The sequence below is a fragment of the Wyeomyia smithii genome, chromosome 2 (assembly GCF_029784165.1).
Source record: "Wyeomyia smithii strain HCP4-BCI-WySm-NY-G18 chromosome 2, ASM2978416v1, whole genome shotgun sequence".
NCBI classification, from domain to species: domain Eukaryota; kingdom Metazoa; phylum Arthropoda; class Insecta; order Diptera; family Culicidae; genus Wyeomyia; species Wyeomyia smithii.
This window is the reverse complement of record NC_073695.1, coordinates 271,187,945-271,209,401: the sequence shown is the minus strand read 5'-3', so window position 1 is coordinate 271,209,401 and position 21,457 is coordinate 271,187,945. Positions and strand designations below refer to the sequence as shown.

Genomic DNA, 21,457 nt, shown 5'->3' with positions numbered 1-21,457 from the left:
ATTCTGAGCTTAATTTGGGATCATTTTCTTTTTTGACTTTTTCTGGCTTTTAAAAGGCGATTTTGGCCATTCTGAGCTTAATTTGTGATCATTTTCTTTTTTGACTTTTTTGGCTTTTAGAAGGCGATTCCGGCCATCCTGGCTTAATTTGGGATCATTTTCTTGTTTGGCCTTTTCTGGCCTTTAGAAGGCGACTCCGGCCATTCTGAGCTTAATTTGGGATCATTTTCTTTTTTGGCCTTTAGAAGGCGATTTTGGCCATTCTGAGCTCAATTTGGGATCATTTTCTTTTTTGGCTTTTTCTGGCTTTTAGAAGGCGATTTTGGCCATTCTGAGCTTAATTTGTGATCATTTTCATTTTTGGCCTTTTCTGGCCTTTAGAAAACGATTTTCGCCATTCTGAGCTTAATTTGGGATCATTTTCTTTTTTGGCCTTTTCTTGCCTTTAGAAGGCGATTCCGGCCATTCTGAGCTTAATTTGGGATCATTTTCTTTTTTGGCCTTTTCTGGCCTTTAGAAGGCGATTCCGGCCATTCTGAGCTTAATTTGGGATCATTTTCTTGTTTGGCCTTTTCTGGCCTTTAGAAGGCGACTCCGGCCATTCTGAGCTTAATTTGGGATAATTTTCTTTTTTGGCCTTTAGAAGGCGATTTTGGCCATTCTGAGCTCAATTTGGGATCATTTTCTTTTTTGGCTTTTTCTGGCTTTTAGAAGGCGATTTTGGCCATTCTGAGCTTAATTTGTGATCATTTTCTTTTTTGGCCTTTTCTGGCCTTTAGAAAACGATTTTCGCCATTCTGAGCTTAATTTGGGATCATTTTCTTTTTTGGCCTTTTCTTGCCTTTAGAAGGCGATTCCGGCCATTCTGAGCTTAATTTGGGATCATTTTCTTCTTTGGCCTTTTCTGGCCTTTAGAAAACGATTTTGGCCATTCTGAGCTTAATTTGGGATCATTTTCTTTTTTGGCCTTTTCTTGCCTTTAGAAGGCGATTCCGGCCATTCTGAGCTTAATTTGGGATCATTTTCTTTTTTGGCCTTTTCTGGCCTTTAGAAGGCGATTTCGGCCATTCTGAGCTTTATTTGGGATCATTTTCTTTTTTTGACTTTTTTTGGCCTTTAGAAGGCGATTCCGGCCATCCTGAGCTTAATTTGGGATCATTTTCTTTTTTGGCCTTTTCTGGCCTTTAGAAAACGATTTTGGCCATTCTGAGCTTAATTTGTGATCATTTTCTTTTTTGACTTTATCTGGCTTTAAGAAGGCGATTTCGGCCATTCTGAGCTTAATGTGGGATCATTTTTTTTTTTTTGGCCTTTTCTGGCCTTTAGAAGGCGATTTTGGCAATTCTGAGCTTAATTTGGGATCATTTTCTTCTATGGCCTTTTCTGGCCTTTAGAAGGCGATTTTGGCCATTCTGAGCTTAATTTGGGATCATTTTCTTTTTTGGCCTTTTCTGGCCTTTAGAAAACGATTTTCGCCATTCTGAGCTTAATTTGGGATCATTTTCTTTTTTGGCCTTTAGAAGGCGAATTTGGCCATTCTGAGCTTAATTTGGGATCATTTTCTTTTTTGACTTTTTCTGGCTTTAAGAAGGCGATTTTGGCCATTCTGAGCTTGATTTGGGATCATTTTCTTTTTTGGCCTTTTCTGGCCTTTAGAAGGCGATTCCGGCCATTCTGAGCTTAATTTGGGATCATTTTCTTTTTTGACTTTTTCTGGCTTTTAAAAGGCGATTTTGGCCATTCTGAGCTTAATTCGAGATCATTTTCTTTTTTGACTTTTTTTGGCCTTTAGAAGGCGATTCTGGCCATCCTGGCTTAATTTGGGATCATTTTCTTTTTTGGCCTTTTCTGGCCTTTAGAAGGCGATTCCGGCCATTCTGAGCTTAATTTGGGATCATTTTCTTTTTTGACTTTTTCTGGCTTTTAGAAGGCGATTTTGGCCATTCTGAGCTTAATTCGAGATCATTTTCTTTTTTGACTTTTTTTGGCCTTTAGGAAGCGATTCTGGCCATCCTGGCTTAATTTGGGATCATTTTCTTTTTTGGCCTTTAGAAGGCGATTCCGGCCATTCTGAGCTTAATTTGGGATAATTTTCTTTTTGGCCTTTAGAAGGCGTTTTTGGCCATTCTGAGCTCAATTTGGGATCATTTTCTTTTTTGGCCTTTTCTGGCCTTTAGAAGGCGATTTCGGCCATTCTGAGCTTAATTTGGAATCATTTTCTTTTTTGGCCTTTTCTGGCCTTTAGAAGGCGAATTCGGCCATTCTGAGCTTGATTTGGGATCATTTTCTTTTTTTGACTTTTTTTGGCCTTTAGAAGGCGATTCCGGCCATCCTGAGCTTAATTTGGGATCATTTTCTTTTTTGGCCTTTTCTGGCCTTTAGAAAACGATTTTGGCCATTCTGAGCTTAATTTGTGATCATTTTCTCTTTTGACTTTATCTGGCTTTAAGAAGGCGATTTCGGCCATTCTGAGCTTAATTTGGGATCATTTTCTTTTTTTGGCCTTTTCTGGCCTTTAGAAGGCGATTTTGGCAATTCTGAGCTTAATTTGGGATCATTTTCTTCTATGGCCTTTTCTGGCCTTTAGAAGGCGATTTTGGCCATTCTGAGCTTAATTTGGGATCATTTTCTTGTTTGGCCTTTTCTGGCCTTTAGAAGGCGATTCCGGCCATTCTGAGCTCAATTTGGGATCATTTTTTTTTTTGGCCTTTTCTGGCTTTTAGAAGGCGATTCCGGCCATTCTGAGCTTAATTTGGGATCATTTTCTTTTTTGGCCTTTTCTGACCTTTAGAAAACGATTTTGGCCATTCTGAGCTTAATTTGGGATCATTTTCTTTTTTGACTTTTTCTGGCTTTTAAAAGGCGATTTTGGCCATTCTGAGCTTGATTTGTGATCATTTTCTTTTTTGACTTTTTTGGCCTTTAGAAGGCGATTCCGGCCATCCTGGCTTAATTTGGGATCATTTTCTTGTTTGGCCTTTTCTGGCCTTTAGAAGGCGACTCCGGCCATTCTGAGCTTAATTTGGGATAATTTTCTTTTTTGGCCTTTAAAAGGCGATTTTGGCCATTCTGAGCTCAATTTGGGATCATTTTCTTTTTTGGCTTTTTCTGGCTTTTAGAAGGCGATTTTGGCCATTCTGAGCTTAATTTGTGATCATTTTCTTTTTTGGCCTTTTCTGGCCTTTAGAAAACGATTTTCGCCATTCTGAGCTTAATTTGGGATCATTTTCTTTTTTGGCCTTTTCTAGCCTTTAGAAGGCGATTCCGGCCATTCTGAGCTTAATTTGGGATCATTTTCTTTTTTGGCCTTTTCTGGCCTTTAGAAAACGATTTTGGCCATTCTGAGCTTAATTTGGGATCATTTTCTTTTTTGGCCTTTTCTTGCCTTTAGAAGGCGATTCCGGCCATTCTGAGCTTAATTTGGGATCATTTTCTTTTTTGGCCTTTTCTGGCCTTTAGAAGGCGACTCCGGCCATTCTGAGCTTAATTTGGGATAATTTTCTTTTTTGGCCTTTAGAAGGCGATTTTGGCCATTCTGAGCTTAATTTGTGATCATTTTCTTGTTTGGCCTTTTCTGGCCTTTAGATGGCGATTCCGGCCATTCTGAGCTTAATTTGGGATCATTTTCTTTTTTGGCCTTTTCTGGCCTTTAGAAAACGATTTTGGCCATTCTGAGCTTAATTTGGGATCATTTTCTTTTTTGGCCTTTTCTTGCCTTTAGAAGGCGATTCCGGCCATTCTGAGCTTAATTTGGGATCATTTTCTTTTTTGGCCTTTTCTGGCCTTTAGAAGGCGACTCCGGCCATTCTGAGCTTAATTTGGGATCATTTTCTTTTTTGGCCTTTTCTGGCCTTTAGAAAACGATTTTGGCCATTCTGAGCTTAATTTGGGATCATTTTCTTTTTTGGCCTTTTCTTGCCTTTAGAAGGCGATTCCGGCCATTCTGAGCTTAATTTGGGATCATTTTCTTTTTTGGCCTTTTCTGGCCTTTAGAAGGCGACTCCGGCCATTCTGAGCTTAATTTGGGATAATTTTCTTTTTTGGCCTTTAGAAGGCGATTTTGGCCATTCTGAGCTTAATTTGTGTCATTTTCTTGTTTGGCCTTTTCTGGCCTTTAGAAGGCGATTCCGGCCATTCTGAGCTTAATTTGGGATCATTTTCTTGTTTGGCCTTTTCTGGCCTTTAGAAGGCGACTCCGGCCATTCTGAGCTTAATTTGGGATCATTTTCTTTTTTGGCCTTTTCTGGCCTTTAGAAAACGATTTTGGCCATTCTGAGCTTAATTTGGGATCATTTTCTTTTTTGGCCTTTTCTTGCCTTTAGAAGGCGATTCCGGCCATTCTGAGCTTAATTTGGGATCATTTTCTTTTTTGGCCTTTTCTGGCCTTTAGAAGGCGACTCCGGCCATTCTGAGCTTAATTTGGGATAATTTTCTTTTTTGGCCTTTAGAAGGCGATTTTGGCCATTCTGAGCTTAATTTGTGATCATTTTCTTGTTTGGCCTTTTCTGGCCTTTAGAAGGCGATTCCGGCCATTCTGAGCTTAATTTGGGATCATTTTCTTGTTTGGCCTTTTCTGGCCTTTAGAAGGCGACTCCGGCCATTCTGAGCTTAATTTGGGATAATTTTCTTTTTTGGCCTTTAAAAGGCGATTTTGGCCATTCTGAGCTCAATTTGGGATCATTTTCTTTTTTGGCTTTTTCTGGCTTTTAGAAGGCGATTTTGGCCATTCTGAGCTTAATTTGTGATCATTTTCTTTTTTGGCCTTTTCTGGCCTTTAGAAAACGATTTTCGCCATTCTGAGCTTAATTTGGGATCATTTTCTTTTTTGGCCTTTTCTTGCCTTTAGAAGGCGATTCCGGCCATTCTGAGCTTAATTTGGGATCATTTTCTTTTTTGGCCTTTTCTTGCCTTTAGAAGGCGATTCCGGCCATTCTGAGCTTAATTTGGGATCATTTTCTTTTTTGGCCTTTTCTGGCCTTTAGAAGGCGATTTCGGCCATTCTGAGCTTAATTTGGGATCATTTTCTTTTTTGGCCTTTAATCAGCCAAAACATTCCAGGTCAGTCCAAACTACTGCTAAAAGTGACATCAGCTCTGACACTTTTAGCATTGGTTCCGGGGCTCCTCAGGAATGTATCCTTGCCCCAATTCTCTTCAATATCTTTGCATCAGACATCCCCGATCTTCCCGTTGGAGGTAAACTATCTCTGTTTGCCGATGATACCACACTCATATGCAAGGGTGATTAGATCTTACAAAAAAATTCAGCAATACCTGGATACTTTGTCCGAATACTTCAACAGCTTTGAACAAATTTTTAAGCCTGTAATTGAACTTATTTTAAATCTGTCACTGATGGACTGCCTAATAAATCCAAAATAATTTGTTTGATTGGTATAAAAACTTCACCCATGTTGTAGAGGGTATTTTTGTCCATTCAAAAAAAAAAAAAAAATACGCCGTTACAAACTTTATTTTCATTTTATGTCACTCCCCCTTCAAAAATCCTGAATATTGGAAGGGGAAGAAAAAAAAGCTCAGACCGTTTTGTTCATTTCATTGGTTTTCCGACAGCATTAATGCTTAATTTAGCAACAAATAAGTCGGGTGACAGCGAGAGTGTCGTCGAAAGGCAAGCGAAATAAATAAATAATAATAATAAAGTGTTATCTTTCAACGTGTTTTTGAGTTACAAACGTCATAACTTGCACACAAACTTTGATCAAAGATATTTCTTTTTTTTTCGTCTCGGTGTTATTTATTTTTCGCCACCCCCTCTGCTAACTTTGATAACCTTGGACATAAAAAGAATTCGAAATTTGTATCAGCCCAATTAATTTAATATCTCAAAAAACTAGCTTTTTATAAATAACGATTTCACACCCTATAAATTAACCGAACTAGGAGAAATAAAAGTATTAAAATTTGTCAGAGCAAAACATATTATTTTTTTTACAGCGTATATCTTTCATAGAAGGATTAAATGATTTATACACAACTTTGCAGAGGACACTATACCGATAAAACAAACCGTTTAGATGCTATAAGTGTTTTTATCATTACTTGACACTAGGCGCGGAAGATCTGCGGACAAGAGTGAACATTAGCCAACAACTTCCCCATAAATTCTACACGTGGAATGAGGACAGCTCCTTTAAAAAATTTTCACTTGAGATTCCACAAATTTTGTTTAATTTGAATTCGACGGCTGAAGTGCATCGAGAGTTAAGAGAAGGTTTATGCTACTCTCAGCGAAACAATGTGCTGTCCCATGGAGTTACGTCGCCTTGAAGACGGTGATTCCAGTGTTGACGATTGCCAGCTCTATAAATATCCCAAACGCAGGAACAACTTAGTTTGGTAATAGGAGTTACCCGCAACGACCCGAGATTACATTTTATAAATTTTATAGATTTTATAAATTTTAAAGATTTTATAGATTTTATGGACTTTAAAGAATTTATAGATTTTATTTTATAGATTTTATAAATTCTATCGGTTTTATAGGTTTTATAGCTTTTTTAGATTTTATAGCTTTTATTGATTTTATAGATTTTGTAATTTTTTTTTATTTTTATGGATTTTTTGGATTCTATAGATTTTATAGATTTCAAAAATTTTATAAATTTTAAAGATTTTAAAAAGCTTGTAGATTTTGAAGATTTTATAGACTTTAAAGGTGCTATAGATTTTATTGACAGATTTGATAGATATTATTGATTTTGTAGTGTAACGGCCCCCGCGGTGCTTGAAAGATTCCTACAGGGTTCCGTCACATTAGCTGACGCATTTTGGAACCCGGAACGCCGCACTCGCAAGTCTTCTGCTTGGCTGGGGTGACGAGAACGGCAAAAAAGTCACCCGTAAGCACAGATAGAATAAACACCATACTTGATGCGCCGGTAACTCGTCGCCGCGTGCGCGAGGGTTATTTACCGGGTTGTTTGCGGTTGTTACAAGGCGTCAAAAAATAGCCACTCGTCTGGTTGTGTACTGTGTTAAAGTAGAGATAGGCCGAGAAAGGCCATTAGGATAACAAAGATAGATACTAGTGTCGCGAGGGAAATTGTACCTCATGGAATACACTCAAGGGCTGGGGGGTAAGCTGTTTCATACTGAATGAGTTAATTATAAGTGATTCCGTGTGGTACCATTGACCACACGTACGGGATTTGTGTTGCGTTTTTCTGGAAAATATATCACATATCTCGGCAAAGTCCTTAGAAAGGGGCTCTGCATTGTGGTGTCAGAAGTGGGATTTTATAGGTACAAAGATTTTATAGAAATGCAAAATATTCTAGCTTTAAGTTAGATTTAGTTTCAGCTCGTAGTCGACAGCGAGGATAAAAAATTTGCTTTTAGTTATTAAGATACTTTAGAAAGTAAGCTACCAGATATAATTGGGCCGTTAAACATTGAATTGTATTTGTGCCGTGTCAAATAAACTATAGATGAAGAAAAAAAAAAGATTTCATAGAATTTATAGTTTTTATAGATTTTATTTTTTTGTTTTATAGATTTTATTGCAATCATGGATTTGGAAAAGTTCTTAGAATTTATACATTTTAGGGATAATAAATAAATTTTATAGATATTTTATATATTACAGATGCGTAAACTCTACAGAATTTATAAATTTCAGAAAAATGCCCAATTTTTATAGGTTCTAATTTTTATATAGACCGTCATATGATGATGCATTTAAATTTATTTTTAAACATTACTAAATTGGTAAAAATTTATTTCTTAATGCGATAATTTTTCGTCAAGTTGCAAATGTTACTAACTTCACCAATTTTATGTATTTATATTATTCTATTCAAAATATTTCACCTTTCTATATAGAATTATCACACTATTCAATATTAAAATAACATTGATTTGGCAATTTTTAATTCAAAGTTTGTTAAGAATTTCAATTCTGCCATTTGCATATTTTTCATAAAATACTACCTATACTACCACCAGTTTTGAAGGCTTTATAAATTATTCATGGAAGAGCGCTTTACAAAAACCGAAACCTTGTCAACAAGAAAATGATAATGCGGTCAATAACCTATACAAACCCGTGGCTGGGGGCAGTCGCCAAGACCGCCCCTAACTGCGCAGTAAGTAAGATGTCGAACGAATTAAAATTCAAGTCTCATCCTTATAAATCACACAATTGCTTGCCTACTGACTGATGGTCTCCAAGAGTCTCCAGAGTGGAAAATATTTTCCGCGAGGGTATCGCTCGACACCCAGAGAAAAGGTGCTCCATCCCCTCTCAGCCAAGGTATAGAAAACAGACACCTTGCCACGTGGCCTCACTTGGATAATCGAACGGAAGTGAGAGTGATTTCAATTGGATAAGAAAGCGATAAAAGCAGAAGTCAATTTCCGGCTGCTCGAAGCGTGCTGCGGTAAAGTATCACTTTCTTGGGTTTCAATCAAGATCAAATGGATTTCCTGCAACGTGAAAATAAGATCTTCTACCGGTTGTATCCGGTGAATTGGAAGTTAATTTATTGATGCGCAAAAATTTTTTGGAGTTCTTCACTTTTGACTGAAGTATTCTCAACTGAGAAAAATATTATCACAGTGGCAATTATCAAATTTAAATGCTACACTATGACTGCGATAAGTTGCAATTTCAAGTGTACCAAACCACAAAGTTTCGATTCAACTGCACCGGCGTTTGTTAGAGAGTTGCTTTTTTTCGCCGCGAGTGCTCTCTAGTTTTCAATTTCTGCTAGCAAATGACGAGTGTCGCGCAATTTGCATTCTCAGCAAATTTCGCGTTCCGTACAATTGAACCTCGAGCTCGAGCTTTTTGGTCGGTGTTTTCCCAGGAACGTGACATCGGTCGAAGCAGAGAGCAATTTCACCGTTGGCAAGAAACAAAAAACAGAAATGGAAGAAATAAAAGATTCACTATATTTGTACTCACCTATAACCGTAGCTAAAATAACAATTCCCAAAACAATGGCGGTCGCTATCACCCGTATCAGATAGATGGTGGTTTCGGCATCCTCATCCACGCCACCGTCATCTGTCGCAGACAGCAGTGGATCCCGTTCCGACCCATTGACGTACCTACTGCTGACGGTGGCATTGATCAGTGCTGAACTACTGCTACTACTACTACTACCACTATAATTGAGCAAAAAGCAGTTGGTGCAATTCCACAGAGCCATCAACTCGTCCTCTTCGAGCAGGTTTGGGAGGGAACCGAAAGACAGTCGAGAGCTGCTAGTCGCCCCGAAACTCCCATCGTCACTGCTACTGCTGCCACTCGAAACGTTCGCATTAATGCCGAACTCGTTTGTATAGTTAGAGAACACGGACTGACTGCTAGGTCCTACGGGGGTACTATTGAAGTTGGAGAGTATTTCACTGAACAACTCGCTGCTACTAGAACTAGCACTAGCACTGCTATTGTTCTCGTAGATGTAGTCATCCAAAGAGCTACTGCTGCTGCTGCTAGTGCCACCATAATCCTCTTTACTCTGACTGTTGTCACCACCACCGGAGAGATTCGGGCCGCTTCCCAATTCTCTACCGATGAATCCACCGACATCGCTGCCGGCCGCAAACGGTTTCCAGGTCGTCGTTGGCACCGTGCTGCTGCTGCTGCTGGTGGTGGTAGTGGTTCCTCGACGACTCGAAAAGCGATGTATTTTTTCTGTCACCGTCCTGACCGACGACGGCCAAGGCCGCGCCGGCCATGAGAAAGCTCTCTCTGTCAACCGGCCCATTGCCGGGGCCGTAAATCGCGCACGTTCGCACTATTCTACTTCTTAGATTTCGAGAACCTTTTGCACATTTTATATTTCTTCCCTTTCAACTATCGTCGCATTGGCGAATTATAGCTCCACAGCTGCCACATAGTGCACACGTGTGCATTTCGAAGAGGTGGTGGCAAATAAATTTAAGCCCTCGTTTCACTCAGCGCTTAGCACACTGTCACGGGGTTCGCACCTGGACCGGGGACGAGCTCCGCCACGGTTTTCAACCGTTTTCCATTTCGGACTGCCAAAATGACGATGACGCACGCTGACAGTCGAAGCACTAAACACTGAATTCACCGTTCGTCCGACACCTTCTCTCAACAAAAAAAAAAGGTGTTAATGTTGTTTTTCCTTTATATTCAAATTTGATTTGTTTTTCGGTCCGTTTCGGTCCACTTCCGTCGCTAGGGGATGGTTTCTAATTGAATTTGATGCGAGCGTCCTCCTGCTAGCGAGCGAACCCTCCTACTGGCCGCTAGTCCATTGCTGACGATTGATCTGGAAAGGTAAACAAATTGGAAATTACTCTCAGTGAAGCGAGCCGAGCACTAAACTGCGGAATGGGGAACTTGTTTGTCGTGTTGTTTTTTTGGATAGGAGATTGGTTTGAGCGGGTAAAAATATCGGCTTGATTACTGGCACGTAACATGGTTTGGTGTTATCAAACTGGGAATTATTTATGTCTGTTTTCTGATTGAGTCGGAAACAACATGTTACCTCGGTTTCCCCAAAATAGATTAATTTTGGATGAGATTTTTCCTCATGAAATATGGAAAAATAGTACAGTGGAACCATCCGATTTTGGTTTACCATTTATGATCACGATTGCTTCTCCAAAGGGGACTATCCAGAAATAAAATATGAAAATAAGTTGAAAAGCTGGTGTGTTTGTTTTAAATAGTGTATTTGACAACGGCATCTTGTTCCGCATCAGGCATTCAATATGGCTACTGTAGAAACCAGAAACGCGGATTTTTTTTTGTATCTTGACAAAATTCTTGTATTATTGATCGTTGTTGTGATTATCTTAACTAATAAAAATTAACAAAATCCGGTCTAGTCTATTACCGTTGAATGTCACCATTTCTCAGTTTTCTCATTTTAAATGTGATTTTACTTTTTTACCCATTACCTTAAAATAAATAGGTGTTTCGATCATTAATGTCGATTTTGTTGTCTTATTTAAGCATTGATTATCGTACTGAAACAGAACGCCTTAGTTATTAAAGTATTGGCCATCGTTAGATATGATCTTTACCCATCTTTCAAACGTTCGTTTTTGTAGACCAACCCTAACTTACACCTCTTCGAAAGATTAAAAATATTGTTCAGAAAATCTGTGCTGCATTGATCGTAAACCTTACCCAAAGCGTATAGACGTTTGAAATTATTCGATTGGGTAACATTTGATGTTCCTGCCAACTGCTTAATAGTTTCAGTTTCGTCTTCATCCAATAATGTTATCCAACGTGCATCTTTAATATTTTTGGCTAATCTGGAGGATCCATGTCTGTCATATCTAAAGCACCAAAACCATCGCTCTCAAATTTTTTGGGTTTGAGCATGTTCACCATAAGCTTCAATCAATAATCGATAACTCTCAGCAGCCATTTCCTTTAAATACAAAAATGTTACCAAGCTTCCTTGCAAAACATCTTTTCCTGGTATGAATTCCGACAAGTTTTACGCATAAAAACAATGTTGTTGACACAGAGACAAACCAAAACGAAGAGAATTATAATCACATCTGTTTGTCCTCCAGAAACCAGAAACTTACCGAAACACCGATAAGATAAGCCGATGGGTTAACACAAAACTGCTAAATTTGACAAATTTGACAATATATAACATTTCCTTCGGGCTCCCTTTTTGTAACGCTAAGCAAATACGCATAAGTTCATTTTTAGCATTTTGTCACGGAAGTGTGACGTCGGAACGGTAGATTTCAAACGATGAATACTGTCTATCCCCTCGCTGAATTCCAATAACATACAGAGTCGTTGTCATAGTTACTTCCTTTAACAGCTGCAGAAAAAAAAGAAAAATTTCAAGGTCGAATTCCCGCGAACAGGTTTCTTGTTTTCTAGTTTCTATTCGAGTTCCTTTTTTATACGTTGTAAATGCTGTGTTGATCATGCCGCATGGAGAGCACGGACGACATGCAGGCTGGTACAACTCAAGATTGATACTTATTTACTACAGCATCCTAAAACCGTGGTGACTCGTGCCGTATCAAGAACTTTCCTCCACTCTCTTCGTTCCAGGGCTACTGGTCAACAATTTCCTAGGCGTCTTGACACTCGTAGAGTCGCTTCAACCTGATTAAGACACCTAGCACGTTGGGTCCCTCTGTTTCTGGTGCCAGTAGGGTTGAGGAGAATCGATTTCACCGCACTGTCGTCCGGCATCCTCGTGACATGTCCAGGCCATAGCAGCTTCCCGACTTTCGTCAGGTGCACAATGGGAATCTCTCTAAGTAGTACCTGAAGCTCGTGATTCATACACTCACTTTCGGTTTGTACTCCACCAAATATTGTCCGCAACACTTTCCGTTCCAATACGGCCAGTGCGCGTATGTTCTCCGTGAGCAGCGTCACGGTTTCAAATCTATAGGTTTTGTACATCGTCAGTTTCATGCGGTGCCGTGTGTTCGTGAATCAAAGCGGTTTGCGAAGGCCAAATTAGGCCCGATTTGTAGCTTGAATACATCCTTACCTGTGTCATTGTTGGCATTGGTTACCTCAGAACCCAAGTATACGAAGTCATCTACCACTTCGAGCTGTTGGTTTCTCTCGAGCCTTGGTTTCAACGCGTTTATTTCTAGTCCAACTCTCCTAGCTTCCACTATTAGTCTGGCGTAGGTTGCCTCCGCCGTGCTAAAGTTTCTAGTAAAAACGTTGAGATTATTTACGAATCATATGAGTTGACTACCTTTGCTGAAAATCGTGCTTCTCGCTCCGATGTACGCTCGTCGGATTAAACTCTGAAGAGCAATGCTGAACAACGAGTAGGATAGTCCACCTCCTTGTCTTAACCCTTAGCACGCTTCGAAGGGATTCGTGTCCCTGATACGCACACATAACACATCTCTCAATTCTAGGTTGTTTTGATAATTCATGCCATTTTATCCAGAAAACCGTAGTCGGGCATTATTTGCCATAGTCTCGACAGACTGTATCATACGCTGCCTTGAAGTCCGCGAAGACGTGATGTGTGGGCACGTTATACTCTCAGCATTTTTGAAAGATCTGCCGGAGAGCCAGTAATTTTGTCGACTCGGCGTTACTTCACCTAGTGCCGCGGTTGCGGCCTCTTCGATGGCCGCAACCGATCGAAATTTCATCGAGCAGTATTAGAAAATTAGAATAATATAAAAACAGGGTAACTAATGGCAGTTTTTCCGGTCATTAAGCAAAATGCTCGTGAAAATTACGATTTTACCACCACTACAGCGTTATCTCTTAGCATTGAACATATTTTTGGGTGTCCCATTATGTAAGGGTTATAGTACCCGCTATCGGAACTTGTGATATAATTTATGTCAAAAGAAAGAATCACAAGTATCCTGTATACGTATGGTCATTCGACTGTGCAGTTTGACTTGTAGCATGTGATTCATTTATTAATGCTTTTAGGCTTTCCACTAGCCTTGTTTCCATCTCCTATCTAGCTTATTTTTAAGCCATTTTACAGCTCTAGTATCTAGAAGAGCTAAGAGCGGCGACTTTTTAAAACTCTCAATATCTGAACGCCCCTAGGCGGAAATACCAAGCTGTTTCGAGTCATTTCGTTGATTTACCCTTGATTTCTACCAAATTCTCCGTATACTTGTATTATGGCGCCAGCACTAAAGTTCGGAAGTCGGACTTCTGTTTCGACGCAGTTCGCGCCGCATCGTCGAATAGAACGGTCGACACGATGATCTGGTGTAAACGCGTGCTTCTCGAAGCTACTCGGGATTCCGTATAGACAAATATTTAAATACTTGGGATGCTTCGGGTCGTGGATGATTCTAGGGCGCGCCGTTCGTATAGAATCACGGTAGTCGATAAATCAGGTACCCATCATTCGTTTTCGTAATTCGCGCGCAAAATTGTTCGATTCCGTCGCTTATCACAGTGACATAACACAAATCTACCTTTCCGCTGCTGTCAGGGAGATGCATAGATAAATTCGGCCTCGGTTTGATCGTTTAGCCGGAGATTGCTCGCACGGGGCGTTTATATAAGCGCGTACACCTTTCGAAGAACTGCGTTCACCAAAGTGCTTTTGGATTCTCGAGGGTGCTCGAGATTAGTAATATACAAGGATTTAATTACTTGGATGCTTCAGGTGGTGGATGGTTTTCAGTTGTGCTGCTCGCATAGAGTCGCGATATTTGACAAGAAAAATACTCATCGTTCTCCCTTGTCATGAGTTAACTTCGCGCGCAACATTGATCGACTTGGTGACACAAACCTTCTATTTCATTGCAGTCGTGAAGATGCAGAGGTAAACTCGGTCACCAACAACAAGAACTGCTACACCTCCTCCCTTACCCTAACGACCGTTAGGGCGTAGCCGGCGCTTATATCCATCTATACAAGGCGGAAACTACTGAAAAGTTGTATATTGAAGATGGTAAACTAATCCCAAGTAGCCATACACGTGGTTCTTTGTGCAACTTCACTAGCTCGGATCTATCACAGAGAAGCAATCCTGTAGGTTAACGCAAGAACGGGGTTACCATTACATTCTCCCCCCGTTCTAAATGACATGAGTCTTCTTTAAGAGAAAGACTTACATCGGCCTGTCATGCCGGCCTCTAGGTAAGAATATACTGAATACAAAATTGAGTGAAATTTTTAAAATGAGTACTGCCATGCATTGAGCAAGATCCAGACTCAACATTGCCTTTGAGAAAAAAATTGCAAAAATAGTAATTAAAATCGTTGCATCAATATTTTATTAACTAAAGAACTAATCTGGGAACATAATAAACAAACTTTACGTATCGCAGCTTGTTGTTTTGTACCTGCTTGAGCCGATTGTTTGTATGCATTGAAAGGCGCTTAAAACCACCTTAATTTCAATTAATATTTCAGCATGCAAAATACTCGTCAAATAGTAGGAAATGCATAAATAGCAGCATTGTAGACATATCTAAACACAATCAGGGAAGATTATGACAAATCTCAAGCTCTACGAGCGTTTTTCATCACAAATTCAAAAAAGAGGTAGAGTGGTCAAAGTCACCCCGCTGATCAAAGTCACCCCAGTTTACGATACGTGAAATCCCTGCTTGTTGTCATCGGTGAGTTCATATGCTTCAAACGTTGTGAGTCAAGCGACGAAAAAGGAACTGGGAGGACATGTCCGGCCGTGAAAGGCTCTCATCAGTTGATGTGGAACGCATTACAGTATTGGTTCTTGGTGCATACATTTCGGATCGCGGAACAGAGCCTTTGCGGGATGTGTTGAATCTCTGATAGAACTTTCGTGTTTCATGGAAGCGGTACAGCTGTTGTAGTTCATCGCACTCCTCCTCCTCCTGGCGGCGCTTTTTTTTTCAGAAAGAGTTGGGTTTGCTGTCTGCGTTTCTATTTGTACTGCTCCTCGTTCTGACAGGTGGCTCTCCGCACCATTACTGCCCGCTCTGCGTTATTTTCATCCAATATCTGCCGACATTACTTGTCAAACGATTCGTTACGTCGACTCGGTACTTCGTGACCTAAGACGTTCCCCGCTACACTGCTGATGGCTGACTTGATAATACTCCAGTGGATCTCTAGAGGGGCTTCTGCCAGCTCGTCCTCTTCTGGCAGTTCGGGTTACTTCAGCCGCGTCGTCGTCCCTTTCCAGCAAACCTCCTGCAGCGCTACGATGTTGAACTTGCGGTTTTTCAATTCTTCGGAAAGTATACGGGTACTTCCTAGGAAATTGAGAGAACGGCAGTTCCACGTTCCGAGTATCCAATCGTTAGTCCGTTTTCGTCGCCTGGGTCTTTGTTGATTATTATGGTTCGAATTTTCTGTTATAGCGTTCGTTGCCTTTGTTTTTCGCGGTGCGGGCTTGCAAGGTCCACGACCAACCCTACTTTCTCGCAGGAAGACCGACGAAGTGCTACTTTTTTAGTCCCGAACACAACCAGGACTTGGACATAACGCTTGTGGTGGCGTTACCTGTTCAGGAAACTTCCTTTCGAGGAAGGAAGCCCACTTCCCCTGTCAGCATACGACCGGTAGTCCCACCGGGATTGGTTACCCGATATTCTTACTAGTTACTCGTATCCCGGTTGGCACCAACGAGAAGGTAGGAGTTCGGTAGCTGAAAGGCTAATGGTTCGCATGTGGGAACTATATTGCGCCTTTGGTCCGCGAGCCGAAATGTGCAGGGCTAAGGAGGGGGATAACTTGACGGATAATCGTGAGGTGATGGAAAGGTGGAGACAGCACTTCGAAGAACATCTGTATGGCGTACAGGCAGGAGACCAAAACAGTGAGGATTTCGGGTGGTCTATCCGACCCATTCGGATCCTGCAGGGGACTTCGACAAGGTGATAGTCTTTCCTGCCTGCTGTTCAATATTGCGCTAGAAGGTGTTGTGAGACAAGCGGGAACAGACACGCGGGGCACAATTTTCGTTATATCCGGTCAATTAATCTGCTTTGCGGACGACGTGGACACTGTCGGCAGAACATTTGATGCGGTGACAGATCAGAACACCGGACAAAAATGTGAAGAAGAGAAAATTGACTGAAGATAAATACGTCTAAAACGAAGTAGGGGTAAGCGGGGTAAGGCCGCCCCCTTAAGCAATTCTGTTTACAGAAAAAAAGTTACGGCTATAATTTCATTTTTTCATCGCTAAGAGGCTCTCCTATTCAATACCCGCATCTGAAAAATTAGAACTGAAATATTTTCGTTTATTTTCCAGCAGAAAATTTACAGATCTGTTTCAAGCGGGGTAAGCCCGCACACCAGCGGGGTAAAATCGCCCACAATTTTTTGAGGATAACAAATATTTTTAGAGCCAAAACGGTTGATTTTATCGGTATAGTGTCTTTGGAAGAGTTGTAGATGGTTTTTTTTTCTTTTTAAAAAAATAATATACACTGTAAAAAATCTGAATTTTTTTTTCTAAATTAGAACTTTTTTTATTTTTTAACTACTCAAGTTCAAATCAGTGTTTAGATACCTTTCTGTGGTTTTCACAATAAACAGATTTTTCAGAAATGTGGTTTTTCAAGATATTTATAATATATCTGCCTTTAACCTAAAAATAAATACTCATTAAACCTGTCTGGGATTTTTTCGAAGAACTATTATATATAGAGTAATAATGATAATTATGAATTTTTTTACTCATATTTGGAATTTTTTTGATGTTTTTTTTGTAGAACATAATTGCTATCTGAAACTTTACAAACGACTCTATACTAATCAAACAAATCGGCCAAATAAAATCTTTACAAAATATGAATTATTAATTTATGTTTACTCCACGATCCATCAACCATCAAAGTTTAGCTAACCTTTTGTAGATTTTCAGGCAAAAATATGATTAGAATTGAATTTTGAAAAATTATATTTTTTATTCAATTTTTTTATCTTTTCTTTAAAAATTTTTCTACAGTGTATACTTTTTTCGGAAGGGCAAAAATACTATTTTCAACTTTGCCAAAGACATTATTCTGATCAAAGAAACCGTCCTGGCGATAAAATTATTTTTGCTCATTAATACAATTTTTACACAAGTTTACTTCTTTTAAAAAAAAATCTTGTTAAAAAAATATTACTAGAAAAGTCGATTAACATTGTTGTCTCATATGGCTTGAAATCGCTTTACTGATCCTGTCAATATTCCCTTTGTAGTATCGCGGCATTTGGGTCTTGAAGTAAAACAACAAACAGTTGTATACGTGGCGGTTCTACCCCATATATAGTAGGCGGCCTTACCCCCAGTGGAACATTTTCATATTTCACCGAAAAAGCAGTCAAAATTACAAGATTACTCACGGCTTTCAAAATATTTCGAAAGAAAACAGATTCAGGCAACCGATTAAACGTATATTCACAAACAAAACAATAGATTTTTAGACAGAAAAGCCTTAAGTCCCGTTGCCTCAAAACACTAGCGCATTGACCGGTTGCCAGCTGAAATGTTGTTTTTTATTATTTCTGTGACCGTTCGCGCACTATCAAAGCAGATGCAAGTGCAAAATGTTATAACATGTAACATGTCTATTAAGGAAATTTTTCAATTATTATGTAACTTGGCAGTGAAACTACGGTGGGCGGTTTTACCCCGCTGGGCGGTCTTACCCTGTTTACCCCTACATGCTAACGGGTGGTGCTGAGCGCGACAGGGCTGATGAGTTTGAGGTAGTCAACGAGTTCGTGTACCTTGGCTTAATAGTAACTAAGAATAACGATACCAACCGTGAGATTAGGAGGGGAATCATCATCGGGAATCGTGCCTACTATGAACTCTACAAAAAATGACGGTCGAAGCGTCTAAGTTCCCGCGCAAAATGCACTTTGTACAAAACGCTTATTAGTCCGGTTGTTCTCTACGGGCATGAGACGTTGACAATGCTTGAAGAGGACCTGCGAGCGCTCGGAGTTTTCGAACGACGGGTGCTAAGAACCATCTTTAGCGGTGTGCAGGAGAACGGAGTGTGGAGACGAAGAATGAACCATGAGCTCGCGCAACTCTACGGTGAACCCAGCATCCAGAAAGTGGCCGAATCTGGACGGATACGTTGAGCAGGGCACGTGGCGAGAACAACGGACAATTGCTCTGCAAAATTGGTTCTCACCTCGAATCCGGTTGGTACGAGATGAAGAGGAGCACAAAGAGCTAGTGTTTAGACCAGGTGGAGCATAATCTGGCAAATACGGAGTGCCCGCGTGATTGCAGGCGAACGGCCATGGACCGATCAAGTTGGCGGAATTATGTTGTGCAGGCCATGTATTAGGACGTACAGCCATTTAAGTAAGTAAGTCTTGGCACATACTCTGCTGCGCACCTGGTTAATTACTTCTCGTCTTTAGAGACCACATGAGCAGACAGTTGCATGATTGCCAAAGGATCCGTTAGATAATAGAGTCGGTTGACTGGATGCCCTGCAGCGGCTGTGCATGGTTTCCAATAACTAGTGTTTATAATCGCGTAAATTCCATTCATTTTGTGCGTTAAGTTTCGTCTCCGAGGCTTAATTTAGCTATATTATTTGTCGCTTCGCGGAACTCACTCTTGCGTTAAAGTTATGGCGGAAGTCACGGGTCTAGCTAGACCTTGAACTGCGTCAATTCGTTTTCCTCTTAATTTACGTTAAGATCTGATCATCCCTCTCTTTAGTACTGCTCTCAACCTCTTTTGATCGTCCTACTTCCTCCAATTGACACCTCCTTCTTTGGAATACACTGGGGTTTATTGTGTAACCCTTTTAGCCTTCTTCTGGTCAGCTTCATCATTATCGTCTCATTGTAGATTTGGACTTCTTAACATAGCCTTACTCACCTTCAGGTATAATTCTAGAGCACTCGCGAAGAGGATGCTTAAATTTCATTATTTCTCCTTGGCTTGTAACTTAAACGGGCATCCCTGTTTTTTCTCAGATAATTTTTCTAAATTCTATTGATCAACTAGCATTTCTATTAATCAATTTCTCAATAAATTCACTTCACAGTTGTTTTTTTTTATTCTATTATACATTAGTTCGATCTGATTAACGAAAAAGAGGAGGATGGTATTCAAGATACGACCGCATGACGTTGGACTTTGGTATTTTTATATTCCATCAATCGATAATCTGATAAGAAATGACTGATATATAAGCGCTCAAACACTGACCACTTTTTCCATGGTTGAATTACTAGATTTTCAAATTCAAATTCATACTTCCGTTATGAATGCGGTACCTATTAAAACATATTTTTTGTTTTTTATTCAAAGATTATTAAGACCTGTTGTGTTGACATTTTTTCCATTCAATTATATTTTTTCCTACTGCAACTTTTATCGGATATACAATTATTCAATTCGATTTACAAAAGCTGGCGAAATCCTGTAAGTTAACGAGAGGAACGGGATTACCGTTATCATTTGAAAACTACGGACGAGTATACTGTTACATGCGAAATTCAATATGTATATTGTGTAATACTGTCCAAGTTCGTTGAAATCAGCACATTCGTAAACATTGCTTCCTCCGTTCCAATCTCATTATTCGACAATCGGCAGCTTAGTGCCAATTCATTGGACAAATCGTCAAACAACCAGAACAACATTCTCCCGAAATTCAATTATACCTTTGTTTGGAACCGTTTGTACTCCGAAATTTAGCGAAGGCGAAAATCTGATCAGAAAACAACCAAAACATCTGCTCAAATTGACACTCGGATGCGAACCGGCGTGGCGGCGGTGGCGGCGGCTGCACCCGTGTCCTGCGCCAGCCATGATTCCAAACCACGTTACACGAAAACAATGAAAGGCAAATTTTGTGGTTTAATTAAATTCAGCACCCAACCCTCATCGCATCCTTTATTATTGTCGTCATCGCCGTCGTCATTCGTGTCCACTTGCGAGCTCTCTGTGCTGTGTGTGAATCCTGGCCCGTGCTTGCCGTCATGTGAAACAGGGCCGGCAATTAGCTTACGCTTGGCAGTGTGATGCATCATACGACGGTAATTTGCTCTCATCGTCGCGTCGACATCGTCCTTGTCGGCTGGTGGCGGCGGCTGTCTGCAGCGCGTCCGCTGAAATTAAATTCCGAGTATCTAATAGAAATTTTCGGCACCTCCGCCCGAATCTCATCAAACATCCGGCTAAAACTAATTTTCTAGCGCAAATGAAGCGTGCAACGTTTGTTCTTTGCAGGGAGAAACATTCGCAATAAACCGCAATACGGCTTGTCGGTTATTAAGGGGTTCCGTTGAGGAAAGCCAACGGCTTTCCACTTGTACGCAAATGATAACGTAGTTGTCTCAAGTGGTTTATAATTTGGGTAACTCGAAACTTGAAATTATATCCTAATTCATATTACTCTATTAAATAATTGTTTTTTTATTTAAACCATGGTACCTTGTACAATGTTAATGTTACTATGTGACGACAGTTAATGCCACACGAAGCGAAATGACCCAAAAGTAGATCCGCACGCATGTCGAACCACGGTTCTGTGGTCGATGTTGCTTACCAGACGTCATAGTGTGGACACACCACAACTGTCGGTGTACAACGTCGGTTTTTGTGGGACACCTAAATTTGGGATGACTCGTTGATATGGTCAGTTCTTCAGCCGGTTAACGATCGCCCTACGGTGAATTGACGTTTTGTGGCCTGGTGAACATAGATTGTGCTTCCGAGGAGTGGCAGCGTTTAGAATTCAATCAAACATAAATTTGATACGATTGTATTTGTGACAACCGGTCCCCGACAGCAGCGGACGCAATTTTCCGCCGCTGGTGTTTGATTAATTCACTCGTCTCTCGGCTGGTGGTAAGCTTTATTGGGCTGCGTTTGGACGGACGTTCGGCACCGGATGTTAACCTGGTGTCCGTGTGGGAGAGCACTGTTTTATGGATGCGGCTTGATTTCTAGGTCAAGCTGACTGACGTCAGCTGTAGGGCAAGGCTTATATAAAGCGTGATGTACGTGGTGACATTAAAATTAGAACGATTTTAGCACCCCCGCAAATTAAAC

At 40.4% G+C, this 21,457-nt stretch overlaps 1 protein-coding gene across 7 annotated transcripts in view; it reads right to left on the bottom strand.

The window, feature by feature from the left end:
* The window catches only part of LOC129721159 (5-hydroxytryptamine receptor-like), a 422,605-nt gene that overhangs the window by 226,452 nt on the left and 174,696 nt on the right, over positions 1 to 21,457 (bottom strand). For all 7 annotated transcript variants that reach the window (XM_055673405.1, XM_055673407.1, XM_055673406.1 and 4 more), the window contains one exon: positions 8,929 to 10,267. In XM_055673405.1, coding sequence (XP_055529380.1) covers positions 8,929 to 9,736 — 808 coding nt within the window. In that variant the 5' untranslated portion in view covers positions 9,737 to 10,267. The remainder of the gene's footprint in view (positions 1 to 8,928; positions 10,268 to 21,457) is intronic.